The 15,090-nt window shown below is 41.5% G+C and overlaps 1 protein-coding gene across 1 annotated transcript in view; it reads right to left on the bottom strand.

Annotated features, from left to right (window-relative positions):
- Nucleotides 1–15,090, bottom strand: part of LOC117509307 — a 155,348-nt gene that overhangs the window by 33,292 nt on the left and 106,966 nt on the right. Inside the window, exons 11-13 of the mRNA XM_034168997.1 lie at nucleotides 5,581–5,693; nucleotides 5,241–5,427; nucleotides 2,401–5,204 (exon numbers count right to left, since the gene is read on the bottom strand). Coding sequence (XP_034024888.1) covers nucleotides 2,401–5,204; nucleotides 5,241–5,427; nucleotides 5,581–5,693 — 3,104 coding nt within the window. The remainder of the gene's footprint in view (nucleotides 1–2,400; nucleotides 5,205–5,240; nucleotides 5,428–5,580; nucleotides 5,694–15,090) is intronic.

Raw genomic sequence — 15,090 nt, 5'->3', positions numbered from 1 at the left:
TTAAGAATATGTTGAAGGAAAAAGACAGGGCGGTCACAAGTTTGTGTTTCAGTTAAATTCATCCAAAGTCCTTTCTGCTGGGTTAGTTATCTAGCTCTAAATGTGCAAGATCACTTCATCATCACTGTTATAATATCTGCATAATATCGTATAAAAATCATGATTTCATTTCAAAAATACCTAAATGTGCAAAGACATTCTTGGTGCTATGTCTATTGTGAGATGTCTCATCTTACAATCAAAACAGGAGGCATGACTTCACTTATCTGTTATAGTGCATTCGGAAAGTATTCACAGCGCTTCACCTTTTCCACATTTCATTATGCTACAGCCTTATTCCAAAATTGAGTTTTTTTTTTCTCAAAATTGTACTCACAACACCCCATAATGACAACATGTAAAAAAGTTTGTCTTTCGTTGTTGTTGTTGTTTTGTTTTGGTTTTTTTTTGCAAATTTATTAAAAATAAAAAACTAAGAAATCACATGTACCTAAGTATTCACACCCTTTGCTCAATTCTTTGATGACGCACCCTTGGTAGCAATTACAGCCTCAAGTATTCTTGAATATGATGCCACAAGCTTGGCGCACCTATTTTTAGGGAGTTTTAGGGAGCACCTCTCATGCTACATCAGGTTGGATGGGGAGTGTTGGTGCACAGCCATTTTCACATCTCTCCAGAGATGTTCAATTGTATTCAGATCTGGGCTCTGGCTGGGCCACTCAAGGACATTCACAGAGTTGTCCGGAAGCCACTCCTTTGATATCTTGGCTGTGTGCTTAGAGTCATTGTCCTGCTGAAAGATGAATTGCCACCCCAGTCTGGGGTTAAGAGCGCTCTTGAGCAGGTTTTCATCCAGGATGTCTCTGTACATTGCTGCATTCATCTTTCCCTCAATCCTGATGAGTCTAACATTTCCTGCCACTGAAAAGCATCCCCACAGCATGATGCTACCACCACCATGCTTCACTGTAGTCAGGCATCATCATGGATGGTGCCTGGTTTCCTCCAAACATGAGTTCAATCTTTGTCTCATCAGACCAGAGAATTTTGTTAAGGTGTCTTTTAACAAACTCCAGGTGAGCTGCCATGTGCCTTTTAACTAAGAAGTGGCTTCCGTCTGGCCACTCAAACAAAAAGGCCTGATTGGTAGATTGCTGCAGAGATGGTTGACCTTCTGAAAGGTTCTCTTCTCTCCACAGAGGATTGCTGGAGCTCTGACAGAGTGACCATCAGTTTCTTGGTCGCTTCTCTGACTAAAGGCACCTTGACACTTGCACAGATTTTATCCCTGCACTGCTGCGCCATTTGTCATGTCAATGCATACCTCTTTGTCCTGCTGGACACCAGACTTTGTCCCATTTGACACCATACTGTATAAAAGAATAATTTCGCAGCCGATGACGCATTTGCTCTGAGAACATGGTTGATAAAATCTTTCTCTCATCACTCCCAGAATCACAGAGAAATGATCTACAGCTACTGGTTGTCTCGTGCTCGTTGTGTGGTGGAGAATGCATTCGGAATCTTGACTCAAAACTAATTATTTATAATATATGTATTATAATGAATTGGTAAAACAGCTGCATTTTCATTCCTTCTTATGAGTTATATAATGTATCCGTATTATCATAATCTCTTCTGTCACTGTCTGGGCTGCTGTATGTTGAAAGCAAATCACATTTTTTTTTTCCAGCAACAGCAACACCTGGCAGCTGGCCCGCCCTGCCCCGTTCTGCTGGGGGAGGGCTGAGTTCCTTGCGGTAGCCTGGCTGTTGCAAAACACGCAGCAGACAGGAGTTAATGTTTGACTTTAGGGTTTACAAATGTTTTTGACCATTCGGCCTTAACTATGCCAGCAAATAAATGTTAGAGGACTGAAAATTAGCAGAACAAAATTTAGCGGAAGCTAATTAATCTGCTAATAGTTTTCAAAGTTAGCTGAAAAGCTAATCCGCTAACAAAAAAGTTTGCTTCGCTAATTAGCAGTTAGCGGATTAGCAGAACTGTGCCCACCACTGGCTGTAACATAACATAACAAAATGCGGAAAAAGTGAAGCGCTGTGAATACTTTCTGCATGCACTGTACCAGTTAAAATTGGGACAGATGACATTATATGTGCGAAATACATAAATGAATTGAAAACATCTAATAAAATAAGATAAGAGTAAGCACTCATGACAGAAACATGATGCTTCACTCCAGGAAGCTTTGATGAGTGCTGTCTACTGTATGCTCTGCCATATTGATGTTAATCCTTTAATGTGCTAGAAATCCTTTCAGCACACAGGCAACAGTGGTAAGCTCTCAATGTGAATGATTAATTCTAGTAAATCTAAACATCCCTAAATCCACTGATGCAAATAAGAATAATGTATAGAGATTACTATATTACTCACAGGGAGGCTGTGTTGTTTGGTGACACTTTCCCGAGTACAACTGCAACAACGACCACCACAGGAGCAGCAGCATGGCATGGAGGTTACTTGATTGCTTTCCCTGACTTTGCCCATGTCCTCTTTGTAAATTCTGTCTACCTCTTCATCAGGCGACAAACCTGTATTGACAGATTCTGATAATGTACTGAAATTTTGAGACAATCCTGGAAGACAGTCATGTGACTGGCAGTCATTAGACATTCGATCAAATGATGGTGTTAAGGAAAATATTTCTGGAGTTCTGTGTGCCATTTCAGAGGCATGTGTCAGTCTGGTCTCTGCACATGAGAAATTATTTTTACTTCCATGTGATATCTTCTGGTTCACAGTGTTTCGTTGAATTTGCTGATCTGTCCAGGACTGAACAGCACAAAATGGTGTGGAGGTGTCCAAAGTGACAACACCTGGGATTAGAGTCTGTTTGGAATCAGTGGTGTAGGGAACATCCTTCCTGTGGACAATATGAGAAGAAGGACATGAGGACATCTGGACAGAAACAGAGCTGAGTGAAAGCCTGTGCTCTTGGGTCAAGGAGCTGGGTCTATCTGTGGAGTCATTTTCTATAAGGGGTACATCTGCATTTACTGACTGAAGTTTGTTTGTGGATGAAAATGAACTGAAAGTAGTTGGATCTTTTGGCGTAGCAGAATTCCTCGGTAAAGAATAATTCTCATGAGACCCTTCTATGGTCTTAAAACTGGCTGGTTCTTCAAACACAGGGGTTGAATTGGAAATCTGTATTGGCTCTGCCCAGCAGACAAGTCCTTCAGTGTCAAGCTCTTGAAAAATGGCATCCACATCTTCACCATCAAATTCCGAGCCATCAACTGAGGTTTCAAACACCAAATCCAAGCTCTCTACCTCAATGAGCTCTGGAATATTTAGTTGCTGGTGTGTCCTGCTGTGTGCTTCAGGTACCCCATCAAAAACAAAAAAAGGACTGTTGGGTGTTTGACTTTCTGTGGCATCAATTTCCAGTTTTAAAACATTACCATATACTTCCTGTTTGGATTGAGGTGAATTGTCATCGTGTAAACTGAACTGCAGATCTTCATCAGTTTCATAACATACTTCCTCAGACACTATATCAGAACCTTCTGTCAGAACTGTGAAAAATTTGGTAGTAGATATGTTATTGACAGACTCATGAGTCTGCACGATGTTAGTATGGCTCTTCCTCCTTCCATTTCCAGTCTTCTGAAGGGTATTCTCTGATTCCAAAGATGAGTTATCCATCTGGTGAGATGCAATATTTTGGATAGGACTAACTGAATTGATGTTTATGCTATCATGATGATCAGAAGATCTGTCCTGATGGGAAAAGCTCTGCTCAGCCAGTTCTGAAATTCTTCCAAAAGCTGAATCCATAAACTCGGGAGGATAAAAAGACAGGCAGGGCAGTGTAGAACTGTCCTCTGATTTAGAAGAGTCAGAAAAGAAAAGCAATGTAGGTGAAGGATCTTTGTTGTTCGAGGAAAGAACACACATTGTTGCTTCCTCTTCTATTTGTTTCCCCTGTTTAGGATCAGAGAAAGATTTGGCATCTAAATCTGGTTTATTGTACTCCAGGTCATCATAGAAACTAGGAGAGCAGACCTGCAGATCTGCTTCAGCTTCACAACATACTTCCTCAGAATCAAATTCAGAAGCTCCTGCCAGAATTGTAACACTGGACTTGTCAAAGTGAAACTCATCAGTCTGCATCATGTTTGATTGTCTCTCTCCCTCTTCCTTTTCAGTCTTTTGAAGGATACCCTCTGTACCCAAAGAGGAGAGATTCTGAATATGAGTAGTATCTTGGATTGAAGCAACTGAAGTTAACTTTATGATATCATCACTATGAGAAAACTTTGGATCTGCAACTTCTGAAAGTCTTCCAACATCTGGACCAATAGAATCACCTGTGATATAAGAGGATGATGATGGTGATGATGAAATTGAATTAGGAGTGTCAAAAGAGAGGTGAGATAGTGGACAATCTTTCTCTAATTTAGAGGTGTCAGAAAAGAAGGACGATGGAGGAGACAAAGTTCCCTTGTTCAAAGACAGTGGAGAGGGGTTTGGTTCATCTTCTGTTTGTTCACCCATATTTGAATCAGAGAAGGCTGTGACGTCCTTATTTTTTGGAGAGTTCTCTTCACAGCTCGTATCTACATTGTGCATTAGATCCTCTGCTGTGAGAGACATAGCTGCTGCAGTATATGAAGGTGGAGAATGAGCATCTTTTTGATCTAAAGACAGTGAGGAATAATATGGAGATAGTATGTCACCAAATAGAGAGAGGTCTTCTACTTTTGAGGTCTGCTTATTGCTTTCTGACTGAGTGCCCCTGGACTGCCATAAAGAGTCAGTTTGGACAGAATCCACAGAAAATGTTGCAAAACAGGATGGATCAAATGTTTCCAGTGGAGAGAAAAATGAGGTGACAGAAGGAACATCTGAAAGCACAGTGTGTGCTGGAACTTCAGAGACATGATCGTAAGTAGGGAGACAGGGGGGTGGAGCGTCTTTGTTCTCTGTTTGCATGTCCTCTGACCCTCCAGTGAGTGCAGTGGGTTTAATTAGACAGGACGTGGCAGGGAGGGCACCGGCACATGTTGCTGAAGGGACAACCACAGGTTCCAACTCACTTGTGATTTCTAACTTCTGTGTCATCAAGGGAGGAGAAACTAACTCACCCACTGATGGGGATATGGAAGACAGAAAATGGTGAGCCTCCTGTTGATTTGGTCGTGTGGAGTCTGAACAGTGCATATCAGATTTTGTGACAGGAGACATGGGAGAGGTTAAAGCGGGAATAGGAGATGTGGGAGAGATGAATAGGTGCTGTGGTGAAGCACAGGATGAGGGAAGAAGTGGTTTCTCAGTAGAAAGTACAGCAACAGGTGAGCCGATGGGAGGAGATGAGGAGGTGCATGGAGGTGAAGAAGAGGCTGCTCTGTCACTAAACTGGCTCTCAGTGCTCTCTCCTGACAAACCGTACAGAGCCTGAAAACAAACATGCAGACATGTTTAAGAACTTCACACAATTAGACAGCAAACATGGAGCATGTTGACATCATTTTTATGAGGATTTTGTTGCATACAACAAGCTTCATATTTGTGAGGACAGACAAAGAAACAAAAAAGAGTAAATGAGACCTTGATGAGATCAGGTCCAAGTGATGCCTGTTGGGGGGCGGAAGGGATGAAGGGCTCCTCCAGGAAACCACTGCTGTCAGACTGGCAGCTGTTGGTCCGTACCACACCTCGAACTATTGAGGGGAGGGACAGAGAACTCAGAAAAAGTTGTCTCAGACTGAATGGTCCCCCTAAAAATTGGCCCACCCTGCCTTCACTACACATGCATCATTTCAGAGCATGTCTGAGTCTGACTCTCTACACCCAAAGTGACCAAAGGGAATAATGTGATTATTAACCATCAGATGACAAAGTAAAACCTCTTAAATCATTCTAAAGTTAGTTTTAATCAGAAATGAGGTTGTTTAAGCAGAAATGAGGTGATAATCGCCTCATTTCGCTACTGACACACCAAAATGACGTCAGATGTCTGCCATGCTACTGCAGCGGTCTGGTCAGACTGCTGTCTTTTATGATGAAATAATGCTGAATTTATGTGGAAATGATTGGTGTACAAAACTTCAGATATCTGTCACTGAGATAGATGATGACTGGAGTGCAGTTTGAAGCAGAAACAAGGTGATAATCAGTGAATCATTGCTGACGCTCAGAAATGACGCTGCTGAGCTCCAGAATGACGCATGCACAGTGAAGGCAGGGTGGACCGATTTTTAGGGGGGACCGTTCAGTCGGTGACACGGCACTTCACAAAATGTCTTACTGAACAATATCCAGCAGATATTCAGTAGATCCTCATGTTATTATCCACATTTTTCAAGATATACTTGTAGTTTCTTTTAGAATTGCAGAAAAGTATTGAAACAGTGAAATACTCATGTAAAAACAAAAGGTTCCTTTGAGACAACAGTGCAGACCAAGCTGTTAGAAGCACTATATTATCTTGGTTGAACAATGAACAAATTTTACCATTGTGGAATTTTACCTGTTACCTGCTGAAAATAACATATTCTGACTTTTTCCAATGTAATAAATACAGCTGCATTTTCAGGCAGCCTGTAAAGACAGCCTCATGGTGGAGTTTCATATACACGTACACAGAATCGAGTTAAAACAGTGTTGTGGGGCAACCCAGCAGATTTTGCGATTCAGCACCAAGAAATACACAATCTATTGGTTCGTGATATTGTGACGAAAAGCGCCTCATTTTCGGCACAGCAGCACAAATCACAAATTCATTCTAATTCATTCCGTGATGGCTGCACAAAATTAAAAGTGAAGGGGGGGTTATGATTAGGGTGGGCGAAGGAGTACGATTAGGTTATGGTTAAGGTTAGGGTTGGGGTAGGAGGAGGGTTAGGAATAGTGAGTTAAAAATAACCTTGTCACGAAAATTTGACTCATTTCGTCACGGGAGCACAAAAAAAGGGGGTTTCATGGTGCATTCCTATGTGCATTATAATGGGATTAAAACAGTGTCATTGTCTGGTACAGAGAGCACACTCAGCACATATCTGGAGCAGAAACCAAACAGACTCTCTCAAAAAAAATTGTTTGGGGTGACGTGTGTCATCTGTCCTCTCTATAAAGAATGCACTGAATGAGTGATGCTCGTGCACATCCACATTAGGGTGGTCCCGAAAAACAAACTTCAACTTTTTCAAGGTGCTAGTTCATGTTTTGGTTCCTTTAGGGGTAAACATAAATTGAGTGCAATTTCACAAGATTTGAAAAATATTAGCCACTGCCGCCTGGCCCTTGTTTTTTTTTTTTTTTTTTTTTGTGATGTGTGAGTGACATTTTGAGCTATGGACTAGATCCATTAGTTCGTTAACAGAAGATTTTGTTACATCTGCCTCAGGTCGCATTCTTGAGACATTCAACGTCAACATGGACGTCCTCATCAAGGACCCCTCAGAGGGGGAGGATGACCCATCATTCCATTCATCACAACAGGTCCTGGATAACATTTTGCTGAGCGAGGAGTTGCACCTATCCAGGATTATAATCAGATCCTAACGAAGATGAACAGCAGTGCCAATACCTTCTGCAAGTTGTTGAGTAGCATCGAGGTCAATTCACGGAGGTGAAGAAAACTGGAACCAAACGCCACTCCCCATGACTGTTTGTTTTCACCAAATAGGTGGACAGTGACAGTGACGCGTTAACCCCCCACAACACCCCTAGATTAAAGGTCCAGTTTTGAAGCCTTTTTTTTTTACTACAACTACTAATACTACTTATAATAATAATAATTTCGACAAGTAAAATGTTTAGAGAGAATTTAAATGTTAGAAAAATATTAGAAAGAATTTAATAGTTACATTTATAAACAATGTAGGTTAGAAATGGCAAGTTTTACTGTTACAGTGCTGTCAACAGTTAAATATGAGGTCAAGAAAGAGGTCTTTATTTTACTTTTTATAAAACAAGTATTTATTTTCACTGAAGTCAAGAAAGGGTGACTATAAAGTGAGTTTTGGCAAAACAAGTATCACTGTCATGTTGAGGTGGCAGAGGGTTGCTGTCGGCAGCTGGGGAAAGTAACTGAAACAGTAACTAGTAATCTAACTTAGTTACTTTTACAATTGAGTAATCAGTAAAGTAACTAAGTTACTTTTTCAAAGAGTAATCAGTAATTGGATTACTTTTTCAAAGTAACTGTGGCAACACTGGACAGTGACATGTCGTACTTGTTTATCTCTCCTGTATGGTCAGTTAAAGGAGAAAGGATTGTTGTTTCAATTTATATTTCATTTGTGAACAGGTACATTACTCGATAGTTTGCTCTCATATGCTCAACAACTGCAATTTCTACGCCGTGTGCAGCAGTGGTTAGAATAGTTGTATTGAAAAAATTTTTTGCACAAAACGTTTTCTCATCAAGATGAACAATTTTGTCAGGAAGCACCTAAAGAAAGTCACATTTTTATTTTTAGCATACTGTAGAGGGCCACCCTAATCCACATCCTGGTAGAAAGTCCATTATCTGCTGAAAATAATGTACGAGGTCTGTCCATAAAGTATCGTACCTTTTTATTTTTTTCAAAAACTATATGGATTTCATTCATATGTTTTTACGTCAGACATGCTTGAACCCTCGTGCGCATGCGTGAGTTTTTCCACGCCTGTCGGTGACGTCATTCGCCTGTGAGCACGCCTTGTGGAAGGAGTGGTCTCGCCCCCTCGTCGGATTTTCATTGTCTGGAAATGGCGGAATGAAAAGGACTTTTTTTCCATCAGAATTTTTTCAGAAGCTGTTAGAGACTGGCACCTGGAAACCATTCGAAAAATTTATCTGGCTTTCAGTGAAAATTTTACGGGCTTCACAGAGAATAAGGACTTTAACTACAGGTTTAAGGACCCCTTTAAAGGACGGTCGGTGCGCCGCGCTGCGAGCTGCGACGATGCGGCACAAACCACTGGATCATTTCTAAGCTGATGGCTCTGTGGATACGAGACCGTCGTGTGCTCTTTCTCTGGTTATCACAAGACCTGGACATCAGCAATTTTCCGGCAGATTTCACTTTTAACAAGAGATTTTGTCATGGAAAGCCGCGCGGAGGCTTCGCGCGTCACGACCGATTCGCTGATGAAGCGAGACAAAGGAACACCTCCGTTTCGGAGTGTTAGAGGACAAGTTGGGACATGTCTATCTCGGCTTTCAGTGCTTACCAGTCGAGTGAGTATAAAAGAAATTGTGGAGAGCTGGACACGTCCCAACTTGTCCTCTAACACTCCGAAACGGAGGTGTTCCTTTGTCTCGCTTCATCAGCGAATCGGTCGTGACGCGCGAAGCCTCCGCGCGGCTTTCCATGACAAAATCTCTTGTTAAAAGTGAAATCTGCCGGAAAAAGGCTGATGTCCAGGTCTTGTGATAACCAGAGAAAGAGCACACGACGGTCTCGTATCCACAGAGCCATCAGCTTAGAAATGATCCAGTGGTTTGTGCCGCATCGTCGCAGCTCGCAGCGCGGCGCACCGACCGTCCTTTAAAGGGGTCCTTAAACCTGTAGTTAAAGTCCTTATTCTCTGTGAAGCCCGTAAAATTTTCACTGAAAGCCAGATAAATTTTTCGAATGGTTTCCAGGTGCCAGTCTCTAACAGCTTCTGAAAAAATTCTGATGGAAAAAAAGTCCTTTTCATTCCGCCATTTTCAGACAATGAAAATCCGATGAGGGGGCGGGACCACTCCTTCCACAAGGCGTGCTCACAGGCGAATGACGTCACCGACAGGCGTGGAAAAACTCACGCATGCGCACGAGGGTTCAAGCATGTCTGACGTAAAAACATATGAATGAAATCCATATAGTTTTTGAAAAAAATAAAAAGGTACGATACTTTATGGACAGACCTCGTATTCCTGGTTTTTTCCAATGTAAGAAATACAACTACAATTTCAGGCAGCCTATAAAAACAGTGTTCTGGTGGAGCTTCAGATACACGTCCAAACAGTTGGTTAAAAGAGTGTCATGGAGATTTTCACAGCTGTGTTCATGGTGGCACTGAAAACGGTACAGATTGCAGACTCAGCACACATCAGGATTCAAACTTTAACAGATTATCTCAAAAAAATAAGAGCTTTGGGTGAAGTGTGTTGTCGCCTTTGTACAGAGCGCTAAACCCACGCAGCAAGCACAACATGGAGATTTTCACAGCTGTGTTCATGGTGGCACTGAAAACAGTACAGATTGCAGACTCAGCACATGTCAGGATCTACAATTTGACAGATTCTCTCTCAAAAAAAAAAAAAATAAGAGCTTTGGGTGAAGTGTGTTGTCTCCTTTGTACAGAGCGGTGAACCCGCGCAGCAAGCACCACACTCGTACAATGCTTGTGCACATCCAGAAGCTGGTAGGAAGTCCACTATCTCCAGGAAATAATGTATTCCTGACTTTTTCCAATCATATGTTTGCAGGTCCACTGATTGGAATGAATCCAGAGCCATCATTTTCTCATGAATGGTTAGTAGTTTCATGATCTGATGTCACAACATTCGTTTCACTCTCTATGTTAGCTTTCTGTGTTTACACAGTCTGACGTCAACTGCAGAGAAATTTAGAGAAATGCAGAGTAAAAGGTTTTCCAGAAATTCACTTGTTGACTTGCTGAGTGAGAGGTTTAATTAGCAATAAAGTACGTCAGTGAACACTAACTGTGACCATGTGTGTGTGCATAGACTTACAATCATGAATACTTTGATGTTGTGTTGTTGAACGGTCTATATTATTCCCAAAATCTCACCAGTTTTTCTCACCACCAGTTGCTGCGTCAAAAGTAATTTGGGGGATGGGGTGGGGGGTTATCGTGTCCTCAGATAGATTCTGAAGAACCATCATGTACACTTTACATGAGAAGTCTGGATCAGTTATGGCAGTAAAAGATACTGTAGTGCTGAGGGTTGAGAGGGAATGTCCTTTTATTTCCAGATCAGAGTGCCTGGTGATTGAGTGTTGCATCAACTCTAGAACACTTTGAAATGTGCAGTGAATCATTTTACTACTGTCTAAAATATCAGTTGGTTCTATTGGTTCCTAAAACAGCAACTTTACTAAAAACAAAGAACAATTTAAGGAAAACGGTGAACATTAAACCTATAGGCTACCCACATTTCACAAAATGGATACTATAATGCTTGGATTTCAGGACAAACAAAATTTTGTCAATTTATTTTTTCAAACGTCTTGTAAAATTACAGCTCATTTTAGTCAAGAGAACATATTTATCTGGGGGGAATTCCATAATGAGTATTTTCTTTTAACAGTGTCTGCAGGAGGACGTGTTGTTACAGCACATATTGTCGTAAGGCATATATTGTCACCAGGACAATATATGCCGACATCCATGGCCCCATTGCAACACATTGTCACCAGGGATAATATGTGCCAAATGTGTTACTACATACAATCCACTGCACCAGCAACAATATGCACCATGAACATTGTACATATTGTCTCCGATATGCTGCAACAGTTATATACAGTAGTGTTCAGAATAGTAGTAGTGCTATGTGACTAAAAAGATTAATCCAGGTTTTGAGTAGATTTCTTATTGTTACATGGGAAACAAGGTACCAGTAGATTGAGTAGATTCTCACAAATCCAACAAGACCAAGCTTTCATGATATGCACACTCTTAAGGCTATGAAATTGGGCTATTAGTAAAAAAAAAAGTAGAAAAGGGGTGTTCACAATAATAGTAGCATCTGCTGTTGATGCTACAAACTCAAAACTATTATGTTCAAACTGCTTTTTTAGCAATCCTGTGAATCACTAAACTAGTATTTAGTTGTATAACCACAGTTTTTCTTGATTTCTTCATGTTAATTTTGTTGCTTTGGAACCAAGATTTTGCTTGTTTACTAGTGTGCTTGGGGTCATTGTCTTGTTGAAACACCCATTTCAAGGGTATGTCCTCTTCAGCATAAGGCAACATGACCTCTTCAAGTATTTTGACATATCCAAACTGATCCATGATACCTGGTATGTGATATGTAGGCCCAACACCATAGTAGGAGAAACATGTCCATATCATGATGCTTGCACAACCATGCTTCACTGTCTTCACTGTGAACTGTGGCTTGAATTCAGAGTTTGGGGGTCGTCTCACAAACTGTCTGCGGCCCTTGGACCCAAAAAGAACAATTTTACTCTCATCAGTCAGGGACTTTGTGGGGGATTCTTGCAAATAAATTAGCTTCACACAGGCGTCTTCTAACTGTCACAGCACTTACAGGTAACTCCAGACTGTCTTTGATCATCCTGGATCTGATCAATGGGTGAGCCTTTGCCATTCTGGTTATTCATCTATCCATTTTGATGGTTGTTTTCCATTTTCTTCCATGTGTTTTTTGGTCCATTTTAAAGCATTGGACATTATTGTAGATGAACAACGTATAATTTTTTTGCACCTGCGTTTTGCCCTCTCCAATCAACTTTTTAATCAAACTACGCTGTTCTTTTGAACAATGTCTTGATAGGGGACACCTGATTCACACCTGTTTGTTCCACAAAACTGACGAACTCACTGACTGAATGCCACACTACTATTATTGTGAACACCCTCTTTTCTACTTTTTTTTTTTACTAATAGCCCAATTTCATAGCCTTAAGAGTGTGCATATCATGAGTGCTTGGTCTTGTTGGATTTGTGAGAATCTACTGAATCTACTGGTACCTTGTTTCCCATGTAACAATAAGAAATATAATCAAAACCTGGATTAATCTTTTTAGTCACATAGCAATACTATTATTCTGAACACTACTGTGTGTGTGTGTGTGTGTGTGTGTGTGTGTGTGTGTGTGTGTGTGTGTGTGTGTGTGTGTGTGTGTGAGAGAGAGAGAGAGAATGAAAAATCATAATCATTTTGTATTTTATTAATTTGTGTATATAGATGGCTTTGTTGCCATTCTTAAGTATTTCTGACTTTTGTTTTGTTTTGGTTTATCTTTGTTTGTTTTTCTGTGTTGTCATGGGGACCACAATGGAAATAAGTCTGTGCTTTTCTGTGCCATCCTCTGCAAGTATGTGTATGTATATTGTCATTATTATTTCATATAATGTATTTTGCCAAATCAATCAATCAGTCAGAGAGAAAGAGAGTGAGAGAGACTTGTTCGAATTAGACCCGTGCACCTTGTGTGTAATAGCTCATTGGATTTGCGAGTAAATCTGTGGATCTGCGCAAGAACTGTCAGTGCAGTGTGATTGTTCCGCTGGCAGCAGCCCGAATTATCCTCATCTGCACGTACACGACAATATAATATTGTGCAGGCTTATTAGAACTTCACAGCAAAAAGCACTTATATAAATTTGTGCTGTTACTAGCAGGGGCTATTTCATGTATTTCTCATTTGGAATTGAGCCAGTCGTTGCCTTCTGTTTTCTCCAAAGACTACAATACTGAATATAAAGTGAATATTATAAAAATATATAAATCAGAAGGCAAGGTATAGGAGGATTTCCTTGCAAGTGTCATTTCATACCATGCTTATGCACAGTGTAATGGTTCAGGGTCTCTGGCATGTACGCTGTTCTGTTACCGCCATCAGCAGCAGAAGCAAAAGTAGCGCTGGCATTTTTATTATTATTGAACCAATATCACTCGAGCGCTTTGAATAATTCACCAACACCTGAGTGCTAAAAGTCATGCTGAAATGATGTGGCATTCTGCAGCCTGCTGCACAGAAGCATCTCTGCGTTACGCATCGCCAGTCAGTACAGGATGTATCAAACCATCTTCCTCGGCCCTGTGCGCACTGGTTGTGAAAAGTCCTGGTGCTGTTGAGAAGGCTTGTACGAAAATAAATGTGACACTTTTCATGCTCTCATAGCAATAAAACGTTCATGTCGTGGGTGAACAGTCGACGTACAACTGTCTCTGGCGATGGGTTTGCTGCCTTACTATCCTGAGAGCGCCGCAAGCACCCCCGGGGTTTGCTCACAAAAAAACACACCTTTGGGCTACAACCTCTGATCAGATGATGCCACCCGCTGAATTTAAGCAGCATATGAAATAAATATGCTTCCAATCCTCACCTATGGTCATGAGATTTGGCTCATGACCGAAAGAACGAGATCGCGAGTACAAGCGGCCAAGATGAGTTTCCTCCGCAGGGTGGCTGGGCACTCCCTTAGAGATAGGGTGAGGAGCTCGGTCACTCGGGAGGAGCTCGGAGTCGAGCCGCTGCTCCTCCACGTCGAGAGGAGTCAGTTGAGGTGGCTCGGGCATCTTTTCTGGATGCCCCCTGGACGCCTCGCTGGAGAGGTGTTCCAGGCACGTCCCGGAGGCCCCGGGGAAGACCCAGGACACGCTGGAGGGACTACATCTCTCGGCTGGCTTGGGAACGCCTTGGGGTTCCCCCGGAGGAGCTGGGGGAGGTGTGTGTGGATCAGGAGGTCTGGGCAGCTTTGCTTGAGCTGCTGCCCCCACGACCCGACTCCGGATAAAGCGGAAGAAAATGGATGGATGGATGGATGGATGGATGGATGGATGGATGGATGGATGGATGGATGGATGGATGGATGGATGGATGGATGGATGGATGAAATAAATAAATACAGATGATTTTATTTCGTCTTTGGCTAATGTAATGAGAGCGAGTGAGTGTGGGTCTGCGTGTGTGAGACAGAGGCAAAAAAAAACCAAAACAATTAATAGTTAAACATCAAGTTTTACTTCTTGCTCTTATGACGGCAATGATATGTGCCTTGATTGTCGGTATATATTGTCGCTTGAGACGATACGTGCTGGCGACAGTATATGCCGGTGCCTTTGAACATTGGCATATATCGTCGTGGTGACAATATATGCCCTGTGAGAATATGTGCCGTAACACGTGTGTGCTTGCATAAGCTTTTGAACAGAACAGAAGTTACCTTGATGCGATGCGTAACACTGACATATATGAAATGTCTTGTAAATCACTCCAGAGGTGTTATTGGCTTACAAAAATTGCGTTTTTAGTTTTAGAAGTGTTTATTTCTTGCTAGCATTTACATAATATATGAGAAAGATCTTAGATTTACACATAAATGCCGCAGATTCTGAACATTTCCACATTGTTGGAGGAG

Source organism: Thalassophryne amazonica, chromosome 1, assembly GCF_902500255.1.
Source record: "Thalassophryne amazonica chromosome 1, fThaAma1.1, whole genome shotgun sequence".
Taxonomy (NCBI): Eukaryota; Metazoa; Chordata; class Actinopteri; order Batrachoidiformes; family Batrachoididae; genus Thalassophryne; species Thalassophryne amazonica.
Note: the sequence above shows the minus strand (reverse complement) of the source record. Positions and strands in the feature narration are given on the sequence as shown.